The sequence below is a fragment of the Sceloporus occidentalis genome, unplaced genomic scaffold (assembly GCF_023333645.1).
Source record: "Sceloporus occidentalis isolate IW3139 unplaced genomic scaffold, rSceOcc1.0.p SCAF_9, whole genome shotgun sequence".
In the NCBI taxonomy this organism is placed as follows: domain Eukaryota; kingdom Metazoa; phylum Chordata; class Lepidosauria; order Squamata; family Phrynosomatidae; genus Sceloporus; species Sceloporus occidentalis.
In genome coordinates, this window is record NW_028316989.1 from 2,382,270 (window position 1) to 2,398,612 (window position 16,343).

Sequence of the window (16,343 nt, forward strand, 5' to 3'; positions counted from 1 at the left end):
GGAATACTCCTGGTGTGAGCCATTGGAGGAGGAGGAGGAGGAGGAGGACAGAAATTAAATCAATAAATGAATAATTAAAACATCAAGCAAGAAAGACAGTGGCACAAACATCTTCATGCAGTAACCCATTTTTAGCCCCTGCGCCTTCAGGAGTAGCAGCCTGATCCTGTGCATTTTTAATAATTTACTCAAGTGATGCTTGAAATGTTGATCAAAAGAGGAATAACAGGTGATTCAAGAAATGGCAAAGGAAGTAAGCAAGCAAGGAAGGAAGCTACACATTTTCCCTTCAGCATTGGGTCCTCAAGCACCAAAGGGCTGGGAAAGATTGCACCAGCTGAACCATGGATGATCTGGCCCTGTCTAAGAGGACACCAGGTGAGGTGGCTGCTTTGGATGGCATGGAAGTTATGCCAATAAGGGTGGCTGGGTGAGATGCCACTCAGTCTCACCTTGTACAGACCCTGCCTCAAATGAACAGGACTTACACAAAAGAAATCCCCAGTAAACTGTGCCTCATGTTAACCAGTGGAAGAACTGGGGTGCCAACTTGATGCTCTGCTTCAGAGCAGGTTGGGATGTCTATGGGATTCCTAGTACCCAGCTTTAAATGGTCTTTACCCCAAAGCTGTTATTAACAATAAATGTGTAAGGAGGGAGGCAGGTAGAAATACAGAGGATTTGCCTCTCTCTAATCCCTCTCTCCAGCCCATAACAGAACAGAGGAGGCAGTATTTCATTGAACATGGTTGGGAAAAATCTCTATGCTCCCAGTCCAAATCCCTCTCCGTATGCAACGGGGTGGAACAGAGAGGAAAACAGGGGCAGAGAAGATTAAATGGGGCAGTTGGAAGCGAAAGAAAAACAGGGTTGTTTAGTGATTAAGAACACCATGTTAGGACTGGAGAGGCCAGATTCAAATGGACAGAGGTACTGGCCAGATATATTCCCACCAGCGACGGGATAAAATCCCTTTTTTGGACAACTTCCAGAATGCCCAGCCAGCTCTGGTACCGTATGGATGGTGACTACTGCACAGCCTTGCATAGAAAGGTGTTTTGTACCATTGCTGAGAGAATGGCCCCATCGGTGGTCAGAATTACAGAACTGCCCACTTTGTTTTGATCCTGCCCCAGCCGAAAGGCAGACCTTTCCCATGCCAGCTCAAAAAAAGACTACTCCGCCTCTGGGCTAAATGGCCTGCAGTGAGCTGAGCCTCTGTCACCAGGCAGGTAGGTCCTGGTCTCCTTGTTGGCATCCTGGCCAAGCATCACTGTCCAGTGGCACGAAAGAGTCAACTTACATTATAGTGACCTTGTCTGATGCCTTTCTGCATCAGCTTGGCAGTTTGAGGCTGAGAAGAGAAATGAAGGCTGAGGATGGAGTGACTCTTCTTCTGTCCCTATCCTGCTTTCTCATAGCTAAGAGAGCAGAGATGGGTCACATTGACAGATTGCATGCACACAGTTTTTCTTTCTTTGCCTCTGCACCATATAACCCTTTGGGTTGCTGTTTATTGCTTGTTTATTCCAAGGATAATGGCTCTTTCATCACGATGGTGCGTGAAAATGTTAATTGTGATAGTGCAATTTTTCACAGGATAATTGCTGTTTAAATTCCTGGTTTTCCCCATGTGATAAAGTCCTTTGAATCTGTCATTATTTTTGTTTTCTCTGTGTTCAACAACAGACCTGCCTTTGCACTTTCTTCCTTGATCTTTGGTTCTCTGCTACTCCCATTTCCAGGTTCTTTGCAAAAATGATGATCGTGTAAAGGAAATGCATTCAGCAGAAACTGAAGCTGCCCTCCCTCGAAGCGTTAACTGCTTTGGATGTCAAAAAAGGAGCAGCTCTTCCTGCCTTCTCCCCTTCTTGCCTCCTTCCCCTCCCTTTTCTTCCAGCCACTTTTCCTTTCATGACATCCCCCCTTTTGACACACAGTAATAACTTTTCCACCAGGTCTCTGGATAATTGCCCACTCCCTTGCTGGGATAATGGGTGGCAACTGATGCGGAGCCATTTGCTCGCTCAAAAAAGATGGGGAGATTGGACCGTTGCAATGTCAAGCGCCGGGCAGGAAGTCGCCACGCCTGCCCTGGCATGCTCAGGAAGCTCCATCGGGAAAGGGGCTGTTTGGCAAAGAGGGAGGGAGAAGATGCAAGAGGCCACAAAGAAAACAGCTGAGTGTGTGGTTTGCAGCACAAAAGGCAGCAATGAATGTAAGGATGTCAATATTTGGCCACGTACCCACTATGATTTAAAGCGAATTGCTGGTATCATTTGAAACCAGTTCCGATCCTACTGTGATTGGTTTCAATTGCGATGAAGTGAGGCAAACGCAAAAAAACTGCTCTTTCTAGACACTAGATCTTTGGCGGTTCTTTTGAAAAGAATCAATTCCGACGCATGTTCAACAAGTAGGAATGATGGATCTGAATCACATCATTCTGAACGGGAGGGACTAATGGCAGAGGGGAGTTTACCATCCCTTCTCTGTTTTTGGTAGATCCATCATTTCCCCCCTTCTCAGCGCTGCCTTTGTGCTTGGAGCGTGACCTATGGATGCATTATATTTTTTAAAAAAATTGACAGAATATACGACTCATTGATTTTGCAACTACTTGCAAATCCTCCAGAGCTGGAGTCCAACACTCAAATGATTACTTGCCCCAAATTTCCTCCTGGACCGTCTCCTTTTAAAGGACTATGTTTTTCCAGCTACTCCAGGGAGGGAAGGGGCAATTTTACCTAGTACCTGTGAGGCCAAACAGGGGAAGGACAAATCTCCAGGTGCTGAAGCCTTGTGTCTTGCTGATCCCTTCCTATCCAGCTGTAAGGAAGATGTTTCCTTACCTGTGAGCCTCAGGAAACAAAGCTCCATCCTCTTCACTCTCTTCATCCACCTCCATGGCACTGAGCGAACTCGAAAGGAGCACCTTCGTCCCTAGGCCTCCTTCCAACTCTTCATCTTTCTGAGTTTGTTCCCTTAAAGGACAAAAAACAAAAACAAAAACAAAATGGCAGTGTGAAAGCCAGAACTTGGAGGTAACACATCCATTACAGGTTTCATTTCCGAACAACAAGTAGTACAGGTTGTGCCTCCTTTATTCAAAACGCTTGGGACCAGAAGTGTTTTGGATTTCAGATTTTGGAATATTTGCATATACATAATGTGATATATTGGAGATGGGACCCAAGTCTAAACATGAAATTCACATATGTTGCATATAATCCTTATTATACATATAGACTGAAGGTAATTTTATAGACAATATTTTTAATAATTCTGTGCATGAAACAAAGTTTGTGCACACTGAACCATCGGAAAAGCAAAGGTGTCACTCTTTCAGACACCCACATGGACAATTTTGGATTTTGGAGTATTTCCAGTTTCAGAATTCTGGATGAGGGAGACTCAACCTGCGACAATGTTAGAGCTAACTGTACAGAAAAAGCTGTCGCGTAAGATTTCATAGACTTGTTCTACTTCCTTAGATGCAAGCAAGTCTACAAAAGCGAATGCTACAAGGTCTACATAGTTAGTCTCAAAGGTGCTACAAGATCCGTTTTCATACTGATTCCAAAACCCATCTGCCTCATGGCACAAGCCCAACTCGCTACTGCTTCAGACCACAAATCTTACCTACAGGGAACCTTACCTTTTCTCGTCCAGAAGCTTATCCAGGCTGTTGAGGTAAGAATCCTGCTCTGACGAGAGATACTAGGAGCAAATGGAGGCAGAAAAATATGTATGATTTCAACATGTTGGTGAAAATCAGTGTGGTATAGTGGTTCAAGTGTTGAACCAGGACTCTGGGAAACCTGGATTCAAATCCCTGCTCAGCCAAGGAAACCCACTGGTGGGCTTCGGCAAGTCCCACCGTCTCAATGTGAAATAGGACCTATAAGCCACCTGGGGGGTTTATTTCATTTTAATTGGTCATAGCTGTCCCAGAGCAACATTACACAAGTGGGCTCGTAAGTAGTGGAAATGGTAGGTGGGTTGCAATTACCAGCCACAGATCACAGGGCTGCCACTGAAATATAAGTTAATCTACTTTCCATTAATATAGAAGAGCTCAGTCCTATTAAGTCTGAGCCAAAACCTCACTGGGTTGCCAGGTGAAATAGGAGACAGGGCTCCTGTTGTGTAGAAGGTGGTCATGCAAGTAACACCTGCTGAACTCTTTTAAGCATTTAAAGGCTCAGGAGCCCTGTCCCTTATTTCATCTGGCAACCCTATTGGCCATACATGGCAGGCTACCTGAATTTTCAGCACACTTCCTGACTGTTCATCTCATGCACAATTTTGCTCTTACACTGTTTCTGTACATTTCTATGGGGCTGATCCAGGACCAAACCTCCCATATCTGCCACTGGTAAAGAGCCCTTAGAGGCAGCTGAACACACTGAAGGTTGGCAACAAGATCCAGTGTGACACAGGTAGGGTAGCCTGACATATACAGTTATATTCCAAACACCATCTTCATAATATCGGTACCCCACACACTTATCATGTTACCCTTGTGTCTGATTCATCCAAACGTGGCTCTTTGTCGCTGGTCTGAAGGAGTTCTTCAAGGGATAAGAGTCCATCATCGTCTGTGTCTTGCTCCATGTCTGAAACCTGGGCCGATCCTCCAGGGTCATCTGAAAGCTCATCCATGGATGCTGAGATGCTGCATGTGGAGGACATCCTAGACAAGGTCAATTGTAGGGAAGTGGCGGTTGATAAAGTGGAACACTCTGGCCCCAATTCTTCCTCCTGATCTGAATCGCAGGTCAGCCCTTTTTTAAACTCATAGGAGACTGTTGAGATGCTGCTTCTAGAATGGACAATGGACAGTGGATGGATGGGAGATGCTTCTTCCTGGTCAAAGGCCCTATCATGGTCTGTCTGGGTTTGTTCCTCAAAGGTGCCACCTTCTTGCTCCTCATTTACCACTTGACAGGAAATGCTCATGGCACGGTCTGGACTTCCTATTTTCCCACTTTCATGATCATTCAATTGCATGTCGATGGACTCTTCAAGGAACAGGACATTTTCTGCTGGAGTGGAGGCCTTAGCTGCAATCTCTATCTCTAGATTAGGAGATCCTTGGGTGATATCTGGCATCTCTCCCCAGCTCTGCGATCTAGATGCAGGTCTTGGAGCAGGGCTCAAACAGGGAGGATCCTCGTCATAAAGGAATTCGATCCGTGGTGGAGTCCAGTCCGGAGGGAACCTGTCATCATTTTCCAATGGACAGCGGGCACCATCCCAAATCTTGAGTTCTTTGTCACTGGTTCCATAGGCCTCTGTTGTGTGACAAGCAGAAGGAAGCACACGAGGGAGGCTGTGAGCTTCCAAAGCCAGGCCCTCCTCATCTCTGTCAAGGTTGAATTCCCTAAATTTCTGGCTAGAGCAGCGGTCAGGCTCCTTTCCCTGTTTTTGAGGAATTCTTGGGCGGAAGATATATCTCTTGGGCAAAAAGGGTGTTGATGACCTGCACTTCTGCAACTGTATGTGGCTCTTTCGTGAGGCCTGATGTCCTGGAAAAGAGACAGAAGAGGTGTTTATATGCAGGACTGCATGCATGTTGCAACTCCACAGGAGCACAGAAAACTCGCAGAATGTGGAAGTAGGGAGCAGAGAAATCACCTTCCTAAGAATCAGAGCCTTGGTTTGAATTACGTCATGGCTAGTTTTTCAAAAGCCCGTTTCCAGCTTTTAAAACTGCAACTCTGAAAGGATGCGGGTGACATCAGATGCCAAAGAAGGGCCATGCAAAAGTGTGGGGGGGGGGTTGCAATTTTCAGTACCCAGGGTGGCTTGAGGGCTACAACCCTCCACTTTGACACATTACTAGGCAGAGCAAATTAGACAAAATAGTAAGAAATAAAAACAAAAATAGCAGCATTGTACAAGTTAAGAGAAAGAGTGCACATGGGCTCATTTGTAAAATGTAGCTTCTGATGACCATCAAATTTTGACTGCTACTGAGGTTAGCCCAAACTACAGAAAGCCAAGGTGGTGCTTCTGTCTCCTGACTTGAAGGACTTTGCCAACCGTGGAACAAACAATTCCTGTTGAAATTCCATCACATTTGGCTAGCAATCCAAATCGAATCGAATCCCCTCCAGGCTGAAGCAAATGGAAGATGAGCTACCAAGGTTTATAAAATGCAAAAGTAAACAAGTTTGCAAACATGGCCCATTTCTGCCCAAACCTCAGCAAGAACAGTGCAAGCAGGTTGGCCATGTTAACTCCCCCGTCTTTTCTCAGTCTTCATCTAGTCTCCCAGACTCTGCAAAAAGAATCCAGCAAGGTCACTAATACAAATGTACTCGTTCCCATTTGCCCATGATGCTAACAAGGACTCCAAAGCCCATTTACCCGGTGGCAAAGGACCCAACTCACTACAGGAAGGGTTTATTTCAAGGAGATTGAGGAACATCACATAGGGGTTATCACACTGGGGCTAATTTTGGCATTAAAGAGATTAAAGCGCATTTAAGGCATCCCACAAATAAAGTGAAAATGGCGATTAACTGGGCGAATGATCATCAGACGCCATTGCACAAATAAAGTGATATCGGAAATGCACTGTCACTGAAATCCCAAAAGTAAAAAGATGCGTGTTAATTATTTTTTGAGACCACTTTAATGGCTGGTTTTGTGTGACGTCGTGTGAAATCATTATGCGTAATTACGCAATTTTTCCGGGATATTCACAGGATAAACTCCCAATCTCCTTTGTGTGATAAACTCCACAGACTGCCTCATGCACATTTGTCCCCTTGTTAGAGCTGTGTTTCTAAGGACAGGGACGTGTTTTTGCAAACCTGTGGAAAAATACAGCTTTCATGAAACCATGTAGTTCCGTGAAATGCCACAGTCCCATTTTAAAGGAAACACTGCCACCTCCTGGGTGCGCATCCATTGCAGAACATTAAGGTGCATAAGTGTATAATTATGTTATTTGCAACTACACATTTCCCCATACTTTTAAATGGCACCCCACTCTCTCAGGACCATTTCAAGACAAAGCCTCTGGTGTGTCATCTCCTGGCCTCATTCATGCAACTTTACAAAGGAGCCCAAACAGCATCGTCTTCTTTTGAAACCCTCCCATTTCAATGTTGTTGTGTTGTTGTTGCCTTCAAGTTGTTTCCGGGATAGGAATAGATTGTTGTTGTTATTGTGAAGGCATTGTGCTTAGAATCAGAGTTGGAAAGGACCACAAGGGCCATATAGTCCAACGTCTTCCAGTGCAGAAATGCACAACTAAAGCACCCCTAAAAGATGCCCATCCCACCTCAAATTAAAATGTCTTACAGCACTTACTGTTATTAAAAATACTGCTATTAAAAATACTTTTTGACATTGCTGCTGGAACTAGTCTAGGCCAAGGAGGGGAAATGTGTTGCCCTCCCGATGTTGTTGGCCTGCAACTCACATCATCTTGCATCCCTGCTAGCGCTGATGGGAGTTGCAGTCCAACAATACCTAGCAGCTCACGTTCTACCATTTGTGATTGCAGTGTGTCTTCAAGTCATTTCCGGCTTATGGCGGCCCTAAGGCGACCCCATCTGGCAAGATTTGTTCAAAGGGAGGCTTGCCAGTGCCTTCCTCCTGAGGCTGAGAGAGTGTGACTTGGCAGTGAGTTTCACAGCCAAGCTAGGAATCGAACCCTGGTCTCCAGAGTTGTAGTCCAGCACACAAACCACTACTCAGTCCTAGCTATTAAATAAGGGTATAGGCCTCGGTTACCTTCTGAAGCAGTCCTCAGGGCTGCCCTGCCTGCAGCCCTATAAGCTTTTCCCCTTCCCTCCTCTTGCATTACCAAAGCCACCGGAGATGTTTTAGATCATTACCTTTCCTATGAGATGAGCGGCTTTTCCTGACGCTAGCTTTCCTAGCTCTCAAATATCTGCGACTGTCATTCTGTAGGACAAATGAGACATCAGTTAGAGACTCCAGTCACGACCAGGAAAAGTTCACTGAGCCTCTTTGCTGTAACTGCATCAAGGTTTGGGGCTGCTTTCAACTTCATGTTATTATTGTTGTAGTTGAAACTATTTTCATTATTACCTGCTTATGCGATGTCTCCTGATACTCATCATGGAGGATCGAAGGTAGAGCAGAAAGCGGCAACATGGCGAAAGGTCGTCCAACCTTCAGCCGCTTGGTCTTCCGGAGCTGCTGGTACCTTTGTAGGCTGGCTTGAAAGGTAAAGCTGAAGAGCCCGGCTTTGGGCTTCCTCAGGGAAGACAAGGGGATCTGGAACCAGCGGATGTCCCTCCAGGTGTTGAACAGCTCTTGGCTGTAGGAGGTTTTCCTAGGTGGGTCCTGGGCCATCTCCATCAATGCATCCCTCGAAGTTCCAGGCTGGGAAGAACCCACCGGGTCCAGCCTTGCTGCCTTCTTCATGGGCATCTTGGACATCTCTTCCATCTTGGTCTGGAGAGGAGCAGAGCTTTGGGTTATTGTGTTCTGTTTTTTAAAATTCAAAGAAAAATCAACCAAACAGTGATACCTTTATTGGCCAAACAAAATGCACAATATACTTGTTGCAAGTGAACAGAAGGAAGGAAGGAAGGAAGGGGATGGATAGATGAAAGGAAGGAAGGTAAGAAAAAAAGAAGGAAGGAAGGAAGGAAGGAAGGAAGGAAGGAAGGAAGGAAGGAATATATATATTGTATAATTAAGGAAGTATATAGTATAGTATTCACTGGGTTGGTTCTAAGATCCCCTGTGGATGCCAAATCTATGGATGCTCAAGTCCCATTAAATCCAATGACATAATAACATGGTGTCCCTTATACAAAATGGCAAAATCAAGGTTTCCTTTTTGGCATAATAAGGTTACAGCCAAACAATAAAAGTAACAGACAAACAAAAAAAGGAACTTCCCGTTCCCCACCAGACACACTCTTGTTATTTATCATTGTTGCCTTCTGAAGTCAGTAAACATAACCTTAGCTATGTATAACCAGATCTCCAAAAATAACTTTGATAAGCTACATTTCTCTTTGCAGAACAAAGAAATAAAATGGAAAGCGTTTGGATCCTAACTTTTGACTAATTCAGGCTGCCACAGTTTTCTGGGACGCTCAGAGCGGGAGGGAGTCTCAGGGCTGGGGTTTTGTCACCCCAAAATTTTGTGATACAGAAGGCGTAGAGAGTGTTTCGCAGTGATTTGAGCAACTATGACTCTGGGTTCGAATCCCAGCTTGGCCCTGGAAAGTCATACTCTCTCAGCCTCAGAGGAAGGCCATGGCAAACCTCCTCTGAACAAACGTTGCCAATAAAACCCCATACGTCCTTAGATGCCCTAAGTCTCTTTTAAACCAGGTTTGGGGGGCTAGTAATGGGAAGATGTCTGGCTGGTAGGCTTCCCAGAGAGGAATTAATCTGGGTCCCTGGTCACTTGGGAGGCTCCCATTAAGAGCATGGGGCCCAGGTTTTAGGGCAGATGGACGCATGGAGGCACATGCTCACCCCAATCCTTTCCTCCCTTATTTCTTTTCCTTTCTCCCTTCCTTCCTCTTCTTCTTCTTTCCTTATTACTTTTCTCCCCCTCTCTTTTATTTTTCTTCCTTCCTCCTTTCCTTCATTATTTCCTTTCCTCCTCCCTTATTTCCTTCCCTTCCTTCCTTTTCTTATTTTCTTTCCTTCCATCCATCCACCTTCATTTCCTTCTTCCTTCCTTCCTCCTTTCCTTTCTTCATTTAATTTCCTCCCAGCTTAATTTCCTCCTTCCTTCCTTCCTTCCTTTTTTATTTCCTTTCCTTCCATCTTTCCTTCCCCTTCTTTCTTTTTCTCCCTCCATTCCTCATTTCCCTGCCTTCTTCTTTTCTTCCTTCTTTCCTTCCATCTTTATTTCCTCTTCCTTTCCTTCCTTCCTTTCCTTATTTTCTTTTCTCCCTCCCTCATTTCCCTGCCGTCCTTCCTTCATTCCTTCTTTCCTCCTTTCCTTCCTTATTTCCTTTCTTCTTCCCTCCCTCCTTCCTTACTTCCATCCATCTTTATTTCCTCTTCCATCCATCTTTCTTTCCTCCTCCCTCCCTCATTTCTTTTACTTCCTTATCTTTTCCTTCCATCTTAATTTCCTCCTTTTTCTCCTTCTCTTCTTTTCCTTATTTATTTCCTTTTCTCCCTGCCTTATTTCCCTGCCTTCCTCTTTTCCTTCCTTCCTTCCTTGTTCCCTATCCTTCCTCCTTTATTTCCTTCCTTCCTTCCCTCCCTCCCTCCCTCCCTCCCTTCCCTCCTTCCTTGACTTTGCTCGGGTGTCACAACCAAGTGCAGTTCCCAGACCCCCGACAGCACTGAGCCCTGGAGTTTAAAGTGGTATGAAAGTGGGTTATCCTTCCTGCCGTGTGGCTGCATCCCAATCAGAGGGTCCAACCCTCACCTCCTGCTGCTGCTGCTGCTGCTTCTGCAGCTGCCTCTCTTTAACTCTCTAACTGCTTCTTTCAAAAACCAACAATGGAACGTTCGGACAGTGAGCGCCCCAGGGAGCCAATCAGGAGCCGCGTATCTATTCGCATGCACAGGTGAGCCAATCAGAAAACGAGGCTCGGGCCTTTTATTTGCATACTATAAAAGGATACATGAGGAGGGGGCGGGGCCAAAGGGGAAGGCTGCATCTGCACTGCAGAAATAATAACCCATTATTAATAATAGCCCATTCATACTACCTTTTAACCCGCTTCAGAAACCGATTCTTGCACCTGAAGTTCATATTCACCCTGAATCTCCCACAAGCGAATCAGAGGCTTGCACACCCATTCCGTGGCAAATGCCCCTTAGAGCGGGTTAAAAGAAAACGGGGCAAATAGCGTTTCCTTTAGGAAACCCTGAGTTGTGCTGAATATGAACTTGCCCCTGATCATGATCAGGGCAAGTCCAGGGAGGGATTGAGGTCCGAAGGAGGGCAGAGGGCAGGGCATTCCCTTCCCTTCATTGGAGAAGGAAAGATCCTGGGTGCAGAAAGGGGAATTGGAGGCTCAAGGGTGACAGAAGGCTAAAAGGGGAAATCAGGGTGACGGGGGCTGCAAAGGGAAGGCGGGGGGGGGCTGGTGAAAGTGACGGAGGAGGATGAAGGAGCCGTGGGAAGAAGGAAGCCATGGAGGGCATTCTCTAATGGAGCAGGAGGAGGAGGATGAAGGAGCCAGGGCAGCTCAGAGGGAGGGGAGGGTCGGAAGGAAAGAGGAGGAGGAGGAGGAGGAGGATTGCCCAGGGAAATTGGGCTGCGGGGCCAAGCCGGTGGAGGGATGTAGGGAAATCAGGCTGTAGAAGGAGCCTCTTTTATTTTTGACAATCTATGCGCATGATTTTTTGGGTGACATGTCTGTGTGCTTACTTGTGCTTTATTTCCTCTTGCTCCTGGGTTATTATTATTATTATTATTATTATTTGTGTTATATGAGGATGCTACAGTCAGAATGCCTGCACTGCATTTCCCTTTTATTCCCAATTGATTCTATGGGTCAGTTGGAACTGACAGGTCACTCTCTCTCAGCCTCAGTGGAAGGCAATGGCAAAGCTCCTCTAGCAGGAGGAAAAGGGTCAGGTCAGGTCAAAGGCAAAGTCAAAGGCAGGGAACGAACGCAGCTCCCATCAGGCACCTCCCCCTCTTTTTTAATTTTTAACATTACTTTTGACAAAATATGCGCATGTTTTTTGCTTGAGGCAGATATATAGATGGATAGAACATGGCTAGCTGCTGCTGGTTCCCTTTCATTTGCTGGCTTCCAGCAAAGTGGAAATGTTGCAAAGGGCAAGACTTTTTTTCCTTTGAGAATGAATGCTACAATCGAATGTTACAAAGTTGCTCTTGTCAATTAGGCAAATTGGCAAATTGGTACATGCTTTTGCTACTGTCTCTATTCAGGGGTAGCCCTGAATTGCTTTTGAAAGCAAAAAAGAATGCATGGCAATCGCATCCTTTTCTGGCATTTCTGAGGCGAGGGGTTTATTATTATTATTATTATTATTACATATGCAAGAGGCATTCTGGGGTGGCAAGGAGCTGGGGATACAGGATGCATTAGCTTGCATTTTGCGGTTGAAAATGGGGCCAAGGGAAGATCATCAGTTTGATATCGCTTTAACTGCCCTGGTTCCATGCTATGGAATCCTGGGATTTGTAGTCTGGTGAGACATTTAAGCCTTCCCTGGAGTGGGTCACAATGGACAAGCCACACTCTCTCAGCCTCAGAGGATGAACAAGGGACAATGCCCCCCCCCCCCCAAAGAAAAACCTCTGAAGAAACTTGGCTGAGAAGACCCCAAAATAACAACAAAACAATGAGAGCAATGGAAGGGCGCTCACAAAAACCCCTTCTTTACTTGCAAAAACATATTATAAGCTTGGTGATATAATATATATATATATATATATATATATATATATATATAATGTGCTACATAGACAGACAGACATAGATATAAAATAATATAAAATATGTTGGGCTTTTGCTTTATATATATATATATATATACATACATACACACAGAAATACCAAAAAATATGTTAGATAGATATAATACAAAATATTGGTTTTTTGTTGTGATATACATACACACACACAGATATAATATAAAACACGTCAGGCTTTTGTAATATATATATATATATATATATAATAGCAATAATATAAAATAAGTTGGGCTTTTATTATATATATATATATATATATATATATTCACAGATATAATATAAAATACGTCAGGCTTTTGTAAAACACACACATTTTATATTATTTCTGTTTTAACCCTAATTGCGTGAGGCAATGGCAACAAAAGAGCAAAGTTGGTTAAAGGAGGAGGAGGAGGAGGAGGAAAGTGCTCTTTGCTTCGGGGAAACTGTGAGGAAACCAGTGTCTTCTTGTGTTTATAAACAGCAGCAGCAGCAGCAGCCGCCTCTCGCTCCTTCTTTTCCCGCCTCTTTTCCAGGAGGGATGCCAAAGGGCCCGCCATTTTGAAGCCGCCCAGTCAGGCGACGCCGGGTGGGCGTGGCTAGTGTTGGTCCCCGCCCACCGGCCGAGCGCCCCGCCCAATGGCGGCTTCGAAGGGCCTCTGGACGTCGTGCGGCTGCGTCGGAGGAAGTCCCGCCTCCGGAAACCGGAAGTGGCGCTGTGAGACGGCTGCTGCGACTCGGGTTCTGGTGAAGGAGCGTCATGGCGTCAAGGTTACTGCGGGTGTGCGGCGCCCTCCGGCGGGGCCTCGCCGCCCCTCGGGGCCCCTTCGGCGGGAAGGAGAGGGGGCCCCTGGGCCTGGCGGGGGCCTCCAGAGCCATGGGCGCAGGAGGTCAGCAAGAACGGCCTCGCTTGCTCTTTCCTTCCTTCCTTCCTTCCTTCTTCATCTCCTCTTTCCTTCCCTTCTTTCCCTCTCCATTCCTTTCTTCCTTCCTTCCTATTTCCTTCTTCCGTCACGCCTTCCCTTCCTTATTTCCTCCTCCTTTCCTTACTTCCTCCTTCCCTCCCCCTTCCTTCATTTCCTTTTCTTCCCTCCTTCTTTCCTTCCTACTCCCTCCCTCCCTCCCTCCCCCTTCCTTCCTCCCTCCCTCCCTTCAGGTTTTTCCTTCCCTTCCTTCCTTCCATCCCTCATTCCTCCTCCCTCCCTCCCTACTGGTTTTTCCTTCACTTCCTCCTTTCCTTCCTTCCTACTCCCTCCCTCTTCCTTCCTCCTTGATTTCCTTTCCCTTACTTCCCTTCCTTCTTCCTTCCTTAATGTCCTTCTCTTCCTTCACTCCTTCTTTTCCTTCCCTCTTTATTTCCTCCTCCTTTCCTCCCTCTCTCCTTCCTTCTTTGCTCTTTCCTTCCTCGTTCCCCTGTCCTTATTTCCTTCCTTGCTCCCTCCCCACTTCCTTTATTCATTATTTGCATCCATCTTTCCTTACACATCCTAAATAAACCTAGCAACTCATTTGAACCCACAGCTGGGCATCTCTTGGCCATTTCCGGCCGACGGAGGACCCAAAGTGGAAAGGCGTGGCTTTGGGGCCGGAGCGGAGGCCCAGCCTGGCTCCCTGAGGCTTTCCCCAGACTCCCAGGCGGCTCTTTTGTGGCCAAAAAGGGGGCAAATCACCCCTGACTGAAGCCCCAAGAAGAGCAGTTCACCTTTTGGCAGCTTGCAGGGGCCCATGCTTCTTTAACATCATGAAATGCTCATTTTGGAAAAGAGACGACTTCTGGCCGCCTCTGGGGTTGTTCTTTGTGTGGCAGCCCCTTAAGACAAACCCTTGGCCCCGATGAAGTGGGAAGGGCCATTGCCTGGGAAGGGCTGCTTCGTCTCATGCTGTCCCCCTTCTTGCCTAGGCATCCCCACCGATGAAGAGCAAGCCACTGGGTTGGAAAGGAAAGTCATGAAGGCTTTGGAGAAGGGCCTGGTGAGTATGCGCACGCAAGGAAAACATCCCTGGTCGGCCGGGGGCTCCTTTGGCATCTGCTCAGTTTGGCAGCAAGTAGGTTCTGTCGGCCATCTTCTAAAACAGTGATTCCCGAATGTTGGTCTTCCATATGTTTTGGACTTCAAGTCCCAGAAGCCCCAGCCGGCTGGGCCAACAGTCAGGGATTCTGGGAGCTGAAGTCCAAAACGTATGGAGGACTAAAGTTTGGGGACTGCTGTTCTAAAAGGTTGTGGGCTAAACAATGTGAGGTGGATTTGTAATCCATCGACTGACCGGACCCAAAGGGTATTCTACAGCAATTCCTCCTCATCCAAGCAGCGTGTAAAATACTCAGGAGGAGTATCAAAAGGACAGTATTTGGATCATGTAGCTACAAGTTTTTAACTTAGTGCTGAGAGTCCTAAAAGGAGAATGGGAAGCAGGACCTACCTGGAACATCTGGCATCTTGAACCTCTTTTGCTGGTCTTCTGACTTTCTTCTCTCCTGTCTGTTATAGGATCCCTACAGCATGTTCCCACCCAAACGGCACGCGGGGACCAAGGAAGACCCCAACATTGTCCCCTCAATCACTGACAAAAGGATTGTAGGCTGTATCTGTAAGTGGTCTCCTTGTATAAGAGGGGTGGTTCCTGGCACGGCGTTGTTGGCTTGCCCATAACATGATTTCCCTTATCAGGATTTGAAAACGCAGCCAGCTGAGGAAAGAGTATTTTGCTAATTTTTGATAAAGGGTGGGGGTTTTGGGGGGGCAGAAAGCTTAGAAGGGAACACTGGAAAAGTGTATGCTTTATTGTTCATCCCAGCTTGAGTAGAGCCATTGAATCAATAGGATTGCCTACATCTTGGGGCTAACAATTGAATCCATAAATTCAACAGAATTCTGGCATACATTTGCTTTGTGCATTTCGCCTGCATGTTTATCATTTATGATGCGCAATCACCCTGACAGAGCAGATTTCTGTCGATAGGCACCTCTGCTGCATTAAGATATATATCCACATTGTGACTACACAATTCTAGGCAATAGATGTAGTAGCCTATATTCACAGCACCCAGTCGCTCTTGCTCCCCTGGCCAATGGATGGGGCTAGAGCAGGCAAAGTATAACCCTCTGGATGTAGTTGGATTGCAACTCCCATCAGTCCTCTTCATTGATTGTACTGGCAGAAGCAGGCAGGAATTGCAGTAGGACATCATGCTTCTCTTCAGCTCTGAAATCTCAAGGTATCCAGCGGTACGTTAACCAGTTTTCATTGCCTCTGGATTTTACCACTAACAAAGCCTTAAAAGTATTAAAGTGACCAGATTGGATTTGATCCATATGCTCAAGATAGATGTTGTTTCATTCTTGTGAGTTTTGTGGCATCTGAGTTGCTGTTCTTTTCTCTCTCCCGCTTCAGGTGAAGAGGACAACAGCGCCGTGATCTGGTTCTGGTTGCACAAGGGTGAACCTCAGCGCTGCCCTTCCTGTGGAGCCCACTACAAGCTGGTTCCCCATCAGCTGCCATGATCTTCCAGGTCTGAAGTCTGCTAAAATTCCCTATTTATGGTTTCTGGGATCCAAGCCTAAGCAGTGCAGCTGTTTTGATCGCAATGTACCACATTCCTTGGAACTAAATAAAGTCTTTTGACTCCTTGTGTGAAAGCACCATCTCTTGTTTTCTAGGCCTAGCACTGAGATGTGTACCAAGGAAGTATAGGCAGCAGGTGCAAGGCAATAAACACCTGCTTGTTTCTCCCATATTCTTCTCATCCGGTATCACTTGTATCTGCACAGAGAAGGGACACTTGGCATAGTAGAAGCAAATACTGTCCTTGCATGTGAACCTATTGGTGAGAGGAAGCCAAACATGTAATACCATCCTCACTTCCTCTCCCACAAGACAAAAGGTTATTTTTCCTGATACTGGCGATGATAGGTACCCTCTTTCATCCTGTCAATTA

General features: G+C 46.1%; 2 protein-coding genes across 3 annotated transcripts in view; one reads left to right on the forward strand and one right to left on the reverse strand.

Annotated features, from left to right (window-relative positions):
• The window catches only part of FAM178B (family with sequence similarity 178 member B), a 120,135-nt gene extending 111,590 nt beyond the window's left edge, over positions 1-8,545 (reverse strand). Inside the window, exons 1-5 of one of the 2 annotated variants that reach the window (XM_089537701.1) lie at positions 8,074-8,544; positions 7,857-7,926; positions 4,522-5,531; positions 3,659-3,720; positions 2,853-2,984 (exon numbers count right to left, since the gene is read on the reverse strand). In XM_089537701.1, the coding sequence (XP_089393827.1) occupies positions 2,853-2,984; positions 3,659-3,720; positions 4,522-5,531; positions 7,857-7,926; positions 8,074-8,436 (1,637 nt within the window). In that variant the 5' untranslated portion in view covers positions 8,437-8,544. Of the gene's footprint in view, positions 1-2,852; positions 2,985-3,658; positions 3,721-4,521; positions 5,532-7,856; positions 7,927-8,073 lie in introns of both variants that reach the window. The other variant, XM_089537702.1, reaches the window with a different exon arrangement.
• Positions 8,546-13,096: 4,551 nt separating this feature from the next.
• Positions 13,097-16,044, forward strand: COX5B (cytochrome c oxidase subunit 5B). The gene is made up of 4 exons (XM_089538242.1): positions 13,097-13,296; positions 14,307-14,377; positions 14,896-14,995; positions 15,800-16,044. Exons 1-4 carry the CDS (start codon positions 13,167-13,169, stop codon positions 15,907-15,909), a joined length of 411 nt encoding a protein of 136 aa, XP_089394368.1. The 5' UTR covers positions 13,097-13,166; the 3' UTR covers positions 15,910-16,044.
• The last annotated feature ends 299 nt before the right edge of the window (positions 16,045-16,343 follow it).

Bases quoted from the DNA above. Each gene is read 5' to 3' on its own strand.
- COX5B (XM_089538242.1), top strand. From the start codon at position 13,167: ATGGCGTCAAGGTTACTGCGGGTGTGCGGCGCCCTCCGGCGGGGCCTC. The intron at 13,297-14,306 runs GTCAGCAAGAAC...CTTCTTGCCTAG, and splicing joins CAGAGCCATGGGCGCAGGAG to GCATCCCCACCGATGAAGAG. The intron at 14,378-14,895 runs GTGAGTATGCGC...TGTCTGTTATAG, and splicing joins AGGCTTTGGAGAAGGGCCTG to GATCCCTACAGCATGTTCCC.